At 37.5% G+C, this 16254-nt stretch overlaps 1 protein-coding gene across 5 annotated transcripts in view; it reads right to left on the bottom strand.

Moving 5' to 3' along the window:
• The window catches only part of LOC145666337 (bumetanide-sensitive sodium-(potassium)-chloride cotransporter-like), a 373540-nt gene that overhangs the window by 40755 nt on the left and 316531 nt on the right, over positions 1–16254 (bottom strand). For all 5 annotated transcript variants that reach the window (XM_081733455.1, XM_081733454.1, XM_081733456.1 and 2 more), the window contains 3 exons: positions 14537–14658; positions 5694–5829; positions 3427–3638 (listed from right to left, as the gene is read on the bottom strand). In XM_081733455.1, coding sequence (XP_081589581.1) covers positions 3427–3638; positions 5694–5829; positions 14537–14658 — 470 coding nt within the window. The remainder of the gene's footprint in view (positions 1–3426; positions 3639–5693; positions 5830–14536; positions 14659–16254) is intronic.

Raw genomic sequence — 16254 nt, 5'->3', positions numbered from 1 at the left:
AATATAGAAGTACTTATTCACGTGTTGTGCACAGCCTCCGTCCCCGAAACAAAATTCTGAATACGCCACTGAACTTACGGATAATCGTAAAGAATCGTTCTAGATTTGATCTTTTTACAAGTAGAGTATGTGTCAACAGTATGTATTTAACATATCCTTTCTGCGCTAGGAGTTTCTTCTACGATATGTTACGGAAAGAATATAGAAGAGTAAGAATAATTACATGGGACACCGTAAACCAGTGGTTACAGCGTTCGACTCATGTCCACGTGGTCCTGGGTTCGATTCCCAGCGGGTGCTTCCCAGTGTCGTGAGGTCAGCTGGGGAGTCACGTGAATGAAAGACGTGACGGCCACTGGGTCTAGAAAGCTGATGCTCCGGTTAATGACAGGGCGACGCAGCGCACTGACCACGTGCTCGTCGCTCCACTGACATAGTTCAGCCATTCGCTGACAGATGGCGTTCGAGCGGCTCAGGCCCTCAAGACAATACGTCAAGTGGTTTGGTTTAAGAATAACTACAGGAAAATTCACTTAGACATTGAAATGTAAACAAGCAGCTTATTAAAAAAAAAAAAACATCCTGATCATTTCGATGATTTCGAGAAATGTAGGACGTGTGTCAGTGATTGAGATATGCAATATGGCAGGATAGAATGTTATCACTGCGTTACATTTCAAGATTTACAGTTAAGCACAGGAATGATTTTACTTGTTATTCTTGGGCAGTGTTGGGTAAGTTACTTGTAAAAATGTAACGCGTTACAAGTTACTTTACTTTCTCTTAAAATGTAACGCGTTACTTGCCCCCCAAAAGTAACTGTTACTTTACTTCGAAAGTAACGCGTTACTTTTAGGTCCGAAACTTTAAAAATGTGAAAAAAATTATGACTTCAATTTTCCGTACTACTATTACTACCGCTATTATTATTATTATTATTATTATTATTAATTATAATAACACTGTATATAAAAAGCAAGGTAGGCGGTTTGTATTTGAATACTAAAAAGATAGTTGATTGCCAACCTCGGTAGTCGTGAAGTCTAGGAGTCAAAGACATTGTTCACGAGCTTCTGAATTTGGGTTGAGGGTCTAGGTCGAGTATTCGGGCTCGAACCGAACACTGTTAAAAGTTTTAGGGCACTGGCCAAATACTGTATCTTCAAAACTGCTTGGCCCGGGTTTAGAATTGTCAACGACTCGAGCAGCTCGGCTCACAGCTCATTCATTATCGACCAGAACCGAGAAGTAAGTCGAGCCAACAGCACACCCGACTCGGTTAGAGCCCTCGGCTCATTGAGCCGAACGGAGCAAATGGCTCACCCCTACCAAGCCGAGCCAGCTCGAGCCATCTTCTCAGTTGAGCCGAGCCAAGCTGAGCTTGTTATAAAAAAATCTCTTGTGGTCTCGTTATCGAGACGAGACGAGATGCAAGTAGTGTCCCATCTCGTGAGCAACACTAAAAGTATTCCATATTACTGTTTAGCTTACATTTCTCATGGCTTTCGTTTTCCAGTGTAATCAGGCCATGATTTCAAGACGACTTAAAACGAACGAGCCATTTATCAAACTCGACTGGACTCGAAACTCGACGCAAAGAAACTGAATCGGCTCGGAATTCGACTCGAGGATATTACCCTTGACTTGACTCAAAACTCGACTTGAATTCGAGTCGAGTCGAATTTTAGCTTGACTCGTGCTCATCCCTATGCGTTAGAAAAAATGGTTGCTTATAATTATTCTGCTAAACTAATTATATAATAATAACAATGTTGTTATGTAAAATTAAAAATAAAGAATATAGAGAAACATTACATTACTCTATAATCAACGGGACCCTAGGATAAGCAAATTGATCTGAAAGAACTCCAATATTACATATCATCAGCAAACTATTGTCTAGTAATAAAGTAGGTCTGCTCATCAAAACAGTTTATTCATATTAACCCCTTACTGTAAATCGTTAATTATGGCACCCTAGTTGTTGATAAATATGGCACCCTAGTTGTTCCGCCGGGGCACTTCGGACACTTTACTTTTAAATTCTGTCCACCATCATTCTCAGCTCTTAAGAAAAAAGTATTCTTTCAAATGTTCGAACAGTAAAATATTTTCGTTCTCCATCTTTATAAAAACAACACCAATTAAAGTAAAATAGACTACCGGTATCATTGCACTCCTAGTTCACTCACTGAATGCATTGATTTGGAGCTGTCAAAATCTACGACAAACTCTTCCAGGTGCTTGCAATCAGTACACGTGATTTCCCAAAGGCTGTCCTCATCTTCAAAAAACAGCAAGTGGCACTACAAATTTATCTGTTTCTCTGTGTGTCTGTGACTGTCGGTCACTGACATACGTAGTTCATGCTCGATTGTTTCATTCTGAGAAATTCACTTACAGGAAAGAAACATTTGTTTCCGAAAAAAAAAAAAAATATACATATATTGTAGTTACTCATCCGAAATGTAACGCGAAAAAAGTAACGCAAACTAGATACGTTACTTAAAAATTTGTAACGCGTTACCGTTACAGTTACTTTGGAAAAAATGTAACGCGTTACTAGGAAACGTTACTTGCGTTACGTTACTTCCCAACACTGTTCTTGGGGCGCGGTGGCTCAATGGTAGAGCGTCCACCTCCGGTGCTTGGGGTCCCTGGTTCGATCCAAGCTCGCGCCGTGTGGACTTTGTGGTGGACAAATACCGTGCTCGCGGGTTTTCTCGGGGTTCTCCCGTTTCCCCCTACTTTCTTCATTCCACCATTTCATTAATTTCCCATCATCACCGTCTCCTTTAGCCTAACCGGCATAATCGTGGGACGTAAAACTTTCATTTTTTTTCTTTCTTTATTCTTACTCTTCTATATCCTTTCCTTAACACATTAGAACAACAAGTGAAGTACTTGAAACGTAATGTTTGGGATTTTGAAACAGACGAGTGTTGAGTATTGTTTGTTCCTATTGAGTCAATAAATATACTTTTCGTTTTAATATTCATGCAATGACTTTCACGGATATTCTAGCTAAATGTTAGGCTGTTTCCAAAATTTCGAGCCCCAAAAATAAATTCCAGGTTTTCAACGTTTTCAGATCAGTAGACATTTTGTCATAGTTTTACGGTCAGTTCAAATATGTAAACTATTTATGCCGTTTTGATTAAAGGAGACAAAAGCAGGAATATTTCAACGCCCTCACCTTTATGTGTGTCTTTACTCAGCACGAAGTCCACATATTGTAACAAGGACTCGAACTCATGAAGGTGCATTCCAGAGATAACTGTTTTACCAACTGAGTCAAAATAGTCTCGAAATTACCTATTGGCATGCGTTCATATTCAAATCATGGAACTAAGTAAGAACATGTCCACGTTTTTTTAAGTTACACTGTGCGCAATAATTTCTCAGATAAATAACACTGAACTTTACCTTGAGCACATGACCACATATCATCAGCGAGAGCTTCTTCGTAATCAAATTGGCAAAATCTACTAACGGTGGTCGAGCACTTGGCATGCCAGTGAGTACAAGAATTTGTGGACGGTAATTCTTCACATGCTCCTCGACGTAATTCAATTCTTGGACAGATTTTAAGGCTGTGTTGTATGATTGTGCTTGCGTTGAAGAGCCCCAGTTCACTTCTGCAATTACACAAAAAGAATATGTATATATTGACATCATGCATATCATTATTGAATGTATTTTAATATCTGTAATAGTAAGCGACACGAAAGAAGTAAAAGCTTAATCTAGCCTTTACGGGTAAGAATTTACATTGAAATTCCTTTCTCAACAAGGTGAAGAAAACGAAGTAGTAGGAGTGAAACAAAATGTTTATAAATAATCTTCGATAACATCTAAGCTGCTGTAAGCAATTTCCATTTACAAAAAAAGTCTATACCAATTTGATGCATAATTCGATTTTCTATTTATCTCTGCATAGGGTGAGATTCCGTTTACCTCTGCACAAGTTGAGATTCTATTTATCTCTGCATAAGTTGAGATTCTATTTATCTCTGCACAAGTTGAGATTCTATTTATCTCTGCACAAGTTGAGATTCTATTTATCTCTGCACAAGTTGAGATTCTATTTATCTCTGCACAAGTTGAGATTCTATTTATCTCTGCATTAGTTCAGATTTTGTTTTTTTATGCGTAAGTTTAAATATCAAATAATACTTTAAACAAAGTGAATACTTCAAATATCTAGGATCAATATTAACAGACTAAAATCATATTCAGGAAGAAATTAAATCAGGTAGACTAAAAGCAGGTAATTCCTGTTATTATTTAGTTCAAAATCTTTCGTCGTCGCGAATTCTGTTGAGGAATCAAGCTTAAAATGTATAAAACGATAATCTTGCCTGCTGTTCTGTATGGTTGCGGAACACGGTCGCTTGCTCTGAGGGAAAAACGTAGACTGAAAGTATTTGAGAAAAAGATCAGGAGACGAATATTCGGACCCAAAAGGGACGGGAATGGGGAATGGCGGAAACTTCATAACGAGGAATTGCACAATTTATAAAGCTAACCAAACATTGTTAGCGTCATCAAGTCTACGAGGCTCAGGTGGGCAGGCCATGTAGCGAGAATGGAAGAAAGTAGGAAAGCTTTGAAAGTTTTAACTGGAAATCCAATCGGAAAACGACCATTAGGAAGATTTAGGCGCAGATGGGAGGACAATATTAAGAATGGATCTCGCAGAAATAGGAATACAAAGTAGAAACTGAATCCAGTTGGCTAAGGATAGAGTCAGTTGAGAGCTTTTGTGGACACGGCATTGAACCTCCGTGTTACATAGGCAATAGGGTTAGTTAGTTAGGATCAATATTATCAGACCAGAACCATATCCACGAAGAACTTAAATGTCGACTGAAAACAGGAAATTTGTATTATTATTGTTAAAATTCTTTTGTCAACGCGAATTTTGTCGAGGAATTTGAAGCTTAAAATATATAAAACGATAGTCATGCCTATTGTTCTGTGGGGTTGCGAAATATGGATTCTTATTCCGAGGGAAGAAAGCAGACTGAAAGTATATAAGAATAAAATCCTGAGACGAATATTCGGACCCAAGAGGAACGGGAATGGAAAATGGTGTAAACTTCATGACGAGGAATTTCATATTTATATCGTTTACCAAACATTATTAGGGTCATCAAATCTAGGAGGCTCAGGTGGGCAGGTCATGTAGCGAGAATGGAAGAAAGTAGGAACGCTTTCAGAATTTGAACTGGAAGCCCAATCGGAAAACGACTATTAGGAAGACCTAGGTGCAGCCTGCAGATGGGAGGACAATATTAATATAGATCTCGCAGAAATAGAAATACACAGGGACTCTGGAAGCGAAACGTCAACGTAGACATTTCAGGTGAACATTTGAATTATTGCAATTTGAGACTGTTGTGGAACAAGGCAATAGGTAATCTCGTTATACTTTGGTGTTTTGTTTCCTAGGACACAGTATTAAGGACACTAATCTACTGACAGTGCGATAATATATCAAACTTAGGGTAATGCATCAAACTGTACAATGGTACTTTAATTCCCACTAATCGAAATATTTGTTTATTAAGCTAATCTGAATTGCATTCGAAGCATTCATATCAGCTAACATATTCCTAGAGGAAAAAATAAATTCTAAAAGAAAATAAAGCTCTTGTACTAAGTAGAGTAGAGTGAAAGGAGTCACTTACCAGGTTTACGATATGAAACGTATAAATACAGGGTAATAACAACTATGAACGTAACTAAAGCAGTCCACCAGGATATCAGGAACATCACAGCAATACACAACAACGTCCCTAGTAAACTCACCCACGCGTTGTAGTACTGAAAAAATGAACACAAATTTATTAAGTTTTCACTCAATTGCTAGAATCCATTAACAAATTAATAGTATAAATCATTAGTTAAATGTTACGTTTTCTATGAATATGTTTCTGATGGCAGTTACCATTTATTAATTTAAGAAGTAAACATAATATGGAAGAGAAGTTCGAAGTAAGTGAAACGAACACTGAACAGAAAAAAATAATCCTGGTTTTAATTCACTAATAAGCCAGAAATGACCACAGTACAAAAGCATTCAATAACAATTATCAACAAGGGACAATGTTCACTTTTATTAAATGCTGTGATATGAATGTTGTAGCCAAGAACTCAGAGTTGGGAAACATTAAGAAAAGCATCAAATAATTAAAATTAGTAGCTCAACCTGTGCTCTCTACACAGCGCATCATTCACATATGACCATGAATCTCCTTGTCATTCCCCACTATATCTGTACATGTCCCTTTACAGACACAAGTGAAGGACATCTTGATTAAAATCGGCAAGGGGTACCACAAAACTTCGATTATTTTTTTTTAATATCTCGCACCGTTTGCAAGATTTGAGCCTGCTTCCGGTTAAAGTTTTTAATTCATGTATGATCAGCGTTTTCTTTCTTCTTACATGCAGTATGTAATAAGCAAATACATTATACACACAATTAATTATATCAGTGATTTATGGTGTTCATTGAGCAAAACACTCCAAAGAAAAGAGATTCATCTTAGACTGGAGAAATGGTTATCCTTCGTTTTTCATTATCATTTGGCATGAAACAAACGCCGGAGAAACATGCTAACCGCGTATACAAATGTGTGGTGTTGGAATGTATAACTCGTAGGATATGATGCTTTTCTTTTTGAAATTTCAAACTTCCAGTGTACTCCTAAAAATGTAATTAAGAAATAACGGCAACTTTTTTAAATATCCAACGAGAACTGAACAATCTACACAAAATTTGCAAACGACCAGTGAAAACGCTGGCTTGTGGTTTCCAAGATATCACTGTTAAAAGCACTGGCCACAAACATATAAATCTAGCATTTTAATATATGGATTACTTTCACTTTCATCACTGCTTAAGTTTTTAAAAATAACAATGTGGCAGTGATTTTGGAAAGAAGGCTTTTCTAATACAACCAGTTCAGAAATTCACTACGTATTATTATATGAAAATAAATACGTTTACGACTATCAAGAAATCAAAATTCTGCCTACGCTACTACCATGTATAAAAGATCCTAGCACGAAATTCTGGACGATTTAAACCGACTAACTGGCAGTTCGAAATTAGGAATACATTGTCGTATAACGCAGAATTATTGCCGTTGTTGCTAGCCTCCTTGGTAGAGTGACCTTTGAGTCTTGCTTTCAGATAGCTTTCCAACTGTTCTCACAACATAGATAAATATCGTACAGATAACACCATCTAGTTTTTCCCAATGGTCACTAGATCTAAGTACTGGTCAGATTCAACACTGCTCGACTTAATTTATGTCATAGGAACCAGTACACTAGTGCGTCTAGAATGTACGACGCTACTACCATGATAAACTTTTTCTGCATTATTTTTGCGCATATTACATTTTCAGGAAGTTTAATCCTTTTTGTTTTAAAGGCTGCTGTTTTCTTATAAACAATAAAACTGTTCTGTTTAACACGTTCGCTAATGAGAACGCCCATCGGCGTCCAGTACTGAATTTGACATATGCGCCGGACGCCGTTCGGCGCATATGTCAAATTCAGTACTGGACTCCGATGGGCGTTCTCAGCAGCGAACGTGTTAAGAGTCTTAATCCCGGCGAAATTGAAATACCGCTAATTTTACATTAATTATGTGATATCTTCAAATAGATAAAAGATAATTGAAATATGGAACAAGAGCGCCCTAGACAATATTATTTTGCGTGAGGTACCTATATCACAAGTCACCTAATGGCTTTGTTTTCATCTGTTTAGAAACGCGAAAATAAATGCCGATTTTTAAAATGGCTCGAAATCGAAAGCAGATAAGTGAGTCGTGATAACGGTTTCCCATGTAAAATGATATTGTCTAGGGCGCTCTTGTTCCACATTTTGATTATCTTTTATCTATTTGAAGATATCACATAATTAATGTAAAATTAGCGGTATTTTAATTTCGCCGGGAGAAGACTCTCAACATCTCATAACGCTGCTACTCGCTGAGATGTATAGACGCTCGCGCTTAGCAACCAAAGTCGTTGCCTAGCAACCTACAGCCAATGATAGTTTTCCGCCTGTAATTACGTGACCATGGTGGGAGAATCGGGTGAGGGCGCCAAGTGACTGGATAAACAAAGGTAACGGGTGCATTCGTTCTGCACGCTACGACCAGAAAAATTAGAAGAAGCCGTGAGAGTCTGCGGAAAGAACATTGATCACTACTATACTTATCTAACACATTTTGTATTAACAGGAATATTCACGATTAGTTTTACTTTGTTTCTTTCTGTAAAAGTATACTGTATAAGTATGTAGGATAACAATAATATACATTTTTCCAGTATATATCCGTCGTCTGGTTTGATCTAACGCTATTGCCTTGCTGTAGTCCTTTATGTTGTGCACATGGTTTAGAAGCTTTGATATACATCATTTTATATCGTATATTATATTTCAGTCTTATTTTGAAATGCCAAGTGATGCTGAAAGTACTTTTAATTCATTGTCATTAGGTAACTGTTTGAATGTCGCTTCTGTGTTGTTGTCGTTGAAAGAAGTTATTACGAGAGTGACAACTCGTTTCACTGTCAACGCTCGGGCAAACATACAAATAGTGACAACGTAATATAATGTTTGCTCTATTCAGGATTTATATCCTATGGAGAAAACATTATACTACCACGCAGTAATTATAATTCAAAGTTGTTTCAAAATCATCTTTGTTGATCCATCTTAAATATACTCTTCGTACTCTGCTATTGACGAGACAAGTTGAATGGAATATTTTTTTTTTTTCTTTTAATCTAACCTCAAGACTGATGATGGGAACAGAAGAGTTCTTCAAATTTTTTGCTGGATAAATACCAGAGCACCAGAAGGTCACTTTTATTATTAAACTACCAATTCAGACAGAAAATTCAGGTGGTTTACAGGCGCCTGTGAAACATGGATTAACAGGTATATTTTTACAGGCGCCTGTACATACGCCTGAAAATGGAACACTTTTAAACGCATGAGACAGGTATTGATTTTTTTCACGATCATTGCATGTTCATTTCACGGAAACAGGTAGTTTTCATGTTGATTGAGTTGCAACCTTGCAACGTGAAAAATGCGTGTAAACAACATGTAGAAAGTGGAAAGACATGTACGTAACTGGCATATTCCATGTAGTTGACATATTCGTTACCTCATGAGTATCTGACGACACCTGCTTTTCATTTGATAAAAATGTAATTGACATGTTAAATACAGGTGTTAGCGAATTAGTAGGCATGTTAGCAGAATATACATGTAAAGTACATCGCATTAAGTGTACATAAAATTTGCGAGTCACAGGTGTTGGACACGCATAAGACATGTACACTGCATGTAGCTGAGTCCACACTTTGCATTATACAGGCAATGTGTCCAATTCTATTCCAGTGGACTATACATGTGTCAGGACCTTGCATATGTGCATGACAAACTCGAGACTTGGTGCCTGAATATTACATGTTTCCTACACCTGTAACATTAATGATTCACTCCAATCAACCTTGTTCATTGCATGCACCTGTTTAACCCAGGTTTCATTGGCAATCATGATCATTGCATTTTCCGTTACCTGCACATTGCATATAGATGGGTTTACACTTCGCATGTACACGGAGGTAATACAGGCAATGTATTCAGTTGTAATCCCATGTATTATATATGTGTCAGGACCTTGCATAGCGAATGTCGAATTGGAGACGTGTGCCTGAATATTGCAGGTTTCCTATGCCTATAACGTGAATGTTTAGCTCCAATCCACCTTGTTTACCACACGTATCTGTTTAACCCAGGTTTCATTGGCAATCATGATCATTGCATTTTCCGTTACCTGCACATTGCATATAGTGTAACCATACGGTTCAGCTCAGTCAATTTTTAAGAAGAAAATTTTAACTTTTTAAATGAACCTCGCATAAAAGTGCTCTCAAGAATTTTTCCCTCAGCCAACAAACGAATATGCATATATGTATGTGGGTTTTGACTGCGACGGAGATCGTAGACTTCCTCTCTCCTTCCCATATTAGGAGCCAAAATTCAGCACAATGGACAAACGTCGTCTCTAAAAATTCCAATGCATGGATTGTCATAGCTATTTTTAGCTTCTGACATCACCAAACTGCGTAGCAAACTGATTCTTTTGCCTAGCAACACGATGAGACGGAAAGAAAAGGTGCTTTAGTCGGACTAACACATTCATTGGAACTACCACGAGAATTTGGTACGCACAACTGAAATGAAGAAATAACTTAAACGACATTGAATTTTGTCAAGTGTGAAACGTAATAAATTCAAAATGTAATAATATCGAACTAACGCTATTGTTATGAAGATTTGAAATGTTTTAAAACGTTTGTTTAGAAGTGTAAATCAAAGTTCTTCCGGCAAGGAGCTGGAGAACGGCATACCATTCAATTCACCGCAAGAAAGATGAGAGGAGAGCAACCCGCAACCTACAGGACATCACCCCTGAATATCCAATACAATCCCCTTTCCAGTGTCGAAGTGAGTGAACAGTGCTAGTGAAAGTGTAATAATCAGCAATGTAACGAAACATAACCAATAATTCGTGGCAACCGCGTCAACCGCGTCTTCGATAATTAACGGGCCCAAATTGTATTAAATCAAAATATAATTATCATTACCAAGTATTCATTTGCAGTGTCATAAAAGTGATGTATTATATGTTCGTAAAGTTTTAGTGTTGTGAATTAAAAGCAAAAATCCAAAAGTTGAGTATCCTTTCAAAATAACAATCATAATCTAAATTCATATATGTTAATTTTAAGGAACAACTTAATTCATTTTTCTTTACAGCACAAGTGATTAGCGCCTATGCAACTTAATAATTCATACATTAATAAATTGCATTAGCGCTATAGAATACAATTGGAGTTAACTTTGTGCCGGTTTCCCGAAACGTTCTGACCGAACTCTGAACCTGTTGTCCAGCGGCTATATGGTCGGTTGCAATGGTCGATCCAATCCGCTAGTAAATGCTAAAGAAGACATTCGAGCGGTGGAGAATCGAACCCCAGACCGTAGTAAAAGAGTAAGCCCACTTTGGGACCGTAGGACACGAACCACATACAGTAATAAAAGGGTTTATCCCGAAAGGGAGTGAGTAGAATTGAATTCAATACTCTAGTATATGGTTAATCCCTATGTGAGACGTACCTGGATCGAACCCAGTACTGTTATATATGGAAAACAGACAGGGACAGACGAGAATTGAACCCAGAACTGTAATATATGGTTTTCTCTCGCGGGAATGTACCAGGACTCGAACCCTGATACTGTAATAATAGATGGGTTTACACTTCGCATGTACACGGAGGTAATACAGGCAATGTATTCAGTTGTAATCCCATGTATTATATATGTGTCAGGACCTTGCATAGCGAACGTCGAATTGGAGACGTGTGCCTGAATATTGCAGGTTTCCTATGCCTATAACGTGAATGTTTAGCTCCAATCCACCTTGTTTACCACACGTATCTGTTTAATCCATTTATCGGCAATCATGATCATTGCATGTTTCCGCTCAGCTGTACATTGCTTGTACACTGCACGCAGAGGAGTTACACACTTCTCATGTACAGGAAAATGATAAATGTAAAATAACATATTCTGCATCATGCGTTTTCCGTGCTATAAGCTAAACATGGTATTTACATGTAATGCGAATGTCACACATGTATATTACATGTTGATAAACAGGCACCTTCCTTGTACTTTTCATTCTTACTGCATTGCGAATGTTATCAAGAACCCATTCAAGGTACTTTACACGCACATATTCCTTCCATTTACTTGCTTGTGAGTGACTACGTATACATTGCATGTTCTCATTTTAATGTACAGGCTCTGTACAACGTGTTTCCGTGCAGAATTTCCAACACAAGTTTAATACTTTTTCGACATGCATATCACCTGAAGACAATGTGCCTATAATATTTTCTTTACATGTGTTTTCGCCGAAACAGGCGCCTGTATAGTGCCTGACAAAATCTGACAGGCTTTTACAGGCAGTTTCATGTACAAAACATTGCATGTTTCCTCACAAATTTTCATAATAGAATAAGTTGCTTGATATTATTTTTATTACATTACGATAAACAGTTTAGAAATTTTGTTCTGCAAACCGAAATAAACCTCACTGATTTATTTTAACAGTACACTCATTGTATTACAATTAAAACACTTAAGTCATTTTAATTGTCATTTTTGTTTTGTAGCAGCGTCAGAACAGTATTGAATTCAGATTTTTTTTTTTTTTTCCTACAAGAAGCTTCTGAAACGATGGAGAGGTGCTTTTGAGAAATCAGCATGTGTCAAAGTCAATGTTTTATGGGCTCATGCGCAAAAATATAGTTAAATCTAATATTTTCATGGAAAGGGGAACTCCAGGACAAAAATTTCAAATAATGTATTCAATATTGCGTGAAAAGACACATTTTGAAAAAAATCTAAGATTTCAGCAATTTCTGCTTTGTAGTAAGTTTTGGTTGAGAGACATAAAGCTCCAGTAAGAGCTCGAAGCACTCTACAGAAAGAAACTGTGTGACCGAGTATTTACGTAACTGTTTTTCCTCAAATTGCTAATAAACTAAATTATTGCTTGACAAATTTCTAATTTTCAGTTAAAATAAAAAATAGAATTATGCTCCTCTAAGTACTGATATACTTGCAAGTAATACACCTGTTTATATGACCCTTATTTAGTAAAATTGTCAATTAGCCTATTTGAACTTCCTCATTCCTACAGATCCATTAATGCATTAACTTTATACGAGGGACGTTCCATATTAATTTACACTTTTCTTTTTTTCCCTCTTTCATGGTTCACCATTGAGCTCGTCATTACAGCCGGAAGGAAGTAGTACTTAGGTCTGCTTCAGGCGGAAGAACAAGACAGAGAAATGTAATCCCCGGAAGCTACAGCACTTCACCAACTGCTGTAAGGACGTAAGCGGACAACATGGAAGTTGATCAGCAAGGACAGTGCTGGACAACGTGGTTTCTGTGGAAAGAGGGTTTACAATTTGCGGAAATCCACAGGCGATTGGTGGCAGTGTGTAAAGATTGCGCACCGTCACGCAAAACCGTATACAACTGGGTGTACGGCTCGAAAAGTGGCCACACATCAACGGAGAAGGGAACTAGTTCTGGAAGGAATGTGACTGACGACACCAGTGAATATTTCAAGAATGGAGTAGCTTCAGAATAACAGCTGCATCACGTTCACGGAATTGGAGGCGGTCACAGGACTTGCCAGAATCACTCTGCACCGCATAGTGCACGAACACCTTAAGATGGGTAAGGTGTCTGGCAGATGAGTTCCCAAATCCCTGAATGCAGCACAAAGACAACAGCGCAAGGATGTGAGCAGTGATCTGCAACGCTACAGAAGGATCCAGAAGGCTCGAACTCGTTACTGGGGGCCAGACTTGGATGCACTACCATGAGTCAAAGACCAAAGCCCAATCAATGTAGTGGAAGCATAAAGGTAGTCCCACGCCAAAGAAGATCCGCACACAGCCCTCCGTAGGCAAACGCATTACCAGTCTTCTGGGGCAAGGATGGAATCATCCTCATTGACTGGCTGGAATCCGGGATCACCATTAACAGTGAGTCACACATGACAACGCTTCGGATTTTGCGCCGTGCAATTCAAAGGAAACGACCAGAAAAATGGGTGAAAGATGTGCTCCTGCAACACGATAACGTTCGTCCCCCCACGAGTCGGGCAACTACGAATGCTATTAATGAGCTGGGGTTCCAAGGGCTGCTACAGCCATCTTATTCTCCTGACTTGACCCAATCTGATTACCACCTATTCGGAGCACTCAAGAAACCGCTGCGTGGACATCATTTCGTAGACTTCCAGAAACTGCAAGATGCTGTCCGGACGTGGGTACGACAGACTCCGAAAAAGTGGTTCGCAGAGGGCATAGAGAAGTTGACACATCGGTGGTGCAAGCGTGTAGTTCTTAATGGAGACTATGTTGAGAAAGTAAGTGTATCTGCCGAGGCATAAAGGTTCTTATAAGTGTTTAAAAAAGTATAAATCAATATGAAACGCCCCTCGTAAAAAGCTGTACCTACATTACAATCTATTAATATCAGGGGCGCCCGAAGAAAATTTTCTAGAGGGGGTCCATCTTCATGGTTGCTATATTATGTCTGATATTTCTGGTATTTAATATACGTGATTTGCCCAGGCCCCACCCTGCCCTCCCCTTCGGGCGCCCATGATTAATACTACTTGAATTCTTGACCATAATCGCGTTATTTCAAAAATAATTTTACATGGACACTTGTTATTGCGATAGTATCAACATTATTGAACCAGTTATAGGAATTCTCTAAAATGAGACCCGATCTAATTAAACAATGGATTGATGTGATAAATTTGAAGAGTACTATTCGACATCTGAATCTATTTTTCTTACCCTCTACTAGTTTTTGTCGCCAGATTTGAACATACCTTAAAGGCCGGTCTCCATCCTGGACTTCTAGAAATTGAAGCATGGAACACTGAGAAGTTAATTAAGGCGTAGGCGGCTAAGAAGAAGTTGGACAGCAACGGAGCGATGGCGTTCAATTGAGCTGGAAAATATGACGTTTCGTTTAAGTAATGGAACACACTCTACCATCAGCTAACTTACTTTTGTTAAAATCTCAATTCTCAAAGGCTTTTCATAAATTCTATTTATCTGAAACAATAAATCATCCTAAAGACATGAGTATCATAAGCTGGCTAGTAGACTGGCCCCATATGGGCTATTGTGTCAGTTTATTTAAGTTTTCTTAATAACCAAGAATTTTAGGAATGATCTAAAAAATGCATCAAAAGATTGCAATGTTGGCCAATAATTAGTTTTTGTATCGGCGGCAACAAAATTTTTTAAGCTCCCTAAATAGAGTTTATTTATTTATTTGAATAAGCACATCACACTGAATTAAGTGATGGTTTGTGTTTGGTTACACTATATGTAGTTCTCCAAATATAAGGCATACAAGAAAATTTTTGCCTGAAATATATTGGATCTTTTGATCCAAAAATATGCGAGATTTTGTATAGCTTGTACTTTAAACCATTATTTATTTTCAAATGATAACAATGTTATATTTTCATCAGTGTTCTGCGAGCGTAGAATGAACCAATCGATGTTATAAAGGTTAATTTAAGTCAAAAGAACCGAGAAGAAATATTGATTCTAGATGTATATACTGTTGAACAATAAGAATTTTGACATTAATATAGAATTATTTCCTGTTCTATTGTTATATTTAATTGTTTTTAAATTTCGATATTCTGAGACTTTTATCTTCAGAACCCAATACCCTATACTTCTTCCATTTCTTTATTTCATTACTTATTAGGTTGACAATTATATATGTCGTATCTATTTCAACTTAAGGTGAAATTAAAGGACTGGTAGTTACCAACAGATGACTGCACTTTTCCCTTATCTTTTTAACGTACTTTGTAAGGAACGACAATATTTCAATCAAATGCAACAGATGAATTTCGAAACTTTGTTCCAAAACAAACTGTATCAACAATCACAGACTAATTTGTGCAGTTTTCTGAAATTTTGTTTCTTTGACTATTGAGAGAGTTTTATTACCGAAGCATGTTTATGAAGAGTAAAATTAACGATGAATGAATAAAACAAAATAATTAAATATTGCTCTGAAGAAAGTGATAAGAATAATGATTAATACTTCATATTATACTTCTTGCAGAACGCTATTCAAAGACCTAAATATTCTTCCATCTAAATATATACGAAACATTACTTTTGGTCCACAAGAAACAAGACAAATGGCGTTTGTTCTATAACATATGGCAATCAGTAAATGTAAATGGTCATTGAACGCAATAAAATTCAATTGAGTTCAGTTACTGATACAATTTGTCTCTAGGTCAAGTTTCGAAATCCATCTCTTCAATTTGACTGAATTGCTGTGAATATTGCTGCTCATTATAAAATATATATATTGAAAATGAAATAAAATCTGTGAGTTTTACGTCCCACGATTATGCCGGTTAGGCTAAAGGAGACGGTGATGATGAGTAATGAATAAAATGAAGAAAGTAGGAGGAAACGGGAGAATCCCGAGAAAACCCACACACACGGTGTTTGTCCACCACAAAGTTCACTTGGCGGGGGCTCGGATCGAACCCGGGACCTCAAG

Source organism: Thermobia domestica, chromosome 12 (genome assembly GCF_964235325.1).
Source record: "Thermobia domestica chromosome 12, izTheDome1.hap1.1, whole genome shotgun sequence".
Taxonomy (NCBI): domain Eukaryota; kingdom Metazoa; phylum Arthropoda; class Insecta; order Zygentoma; family Lepismatidae; genus Thermobia; species Thermobia domestica.
Note: the sequence above shows the minus strand (reverse complement) of the source record. Positions and strands in the feature narration are given on the sequence as shown.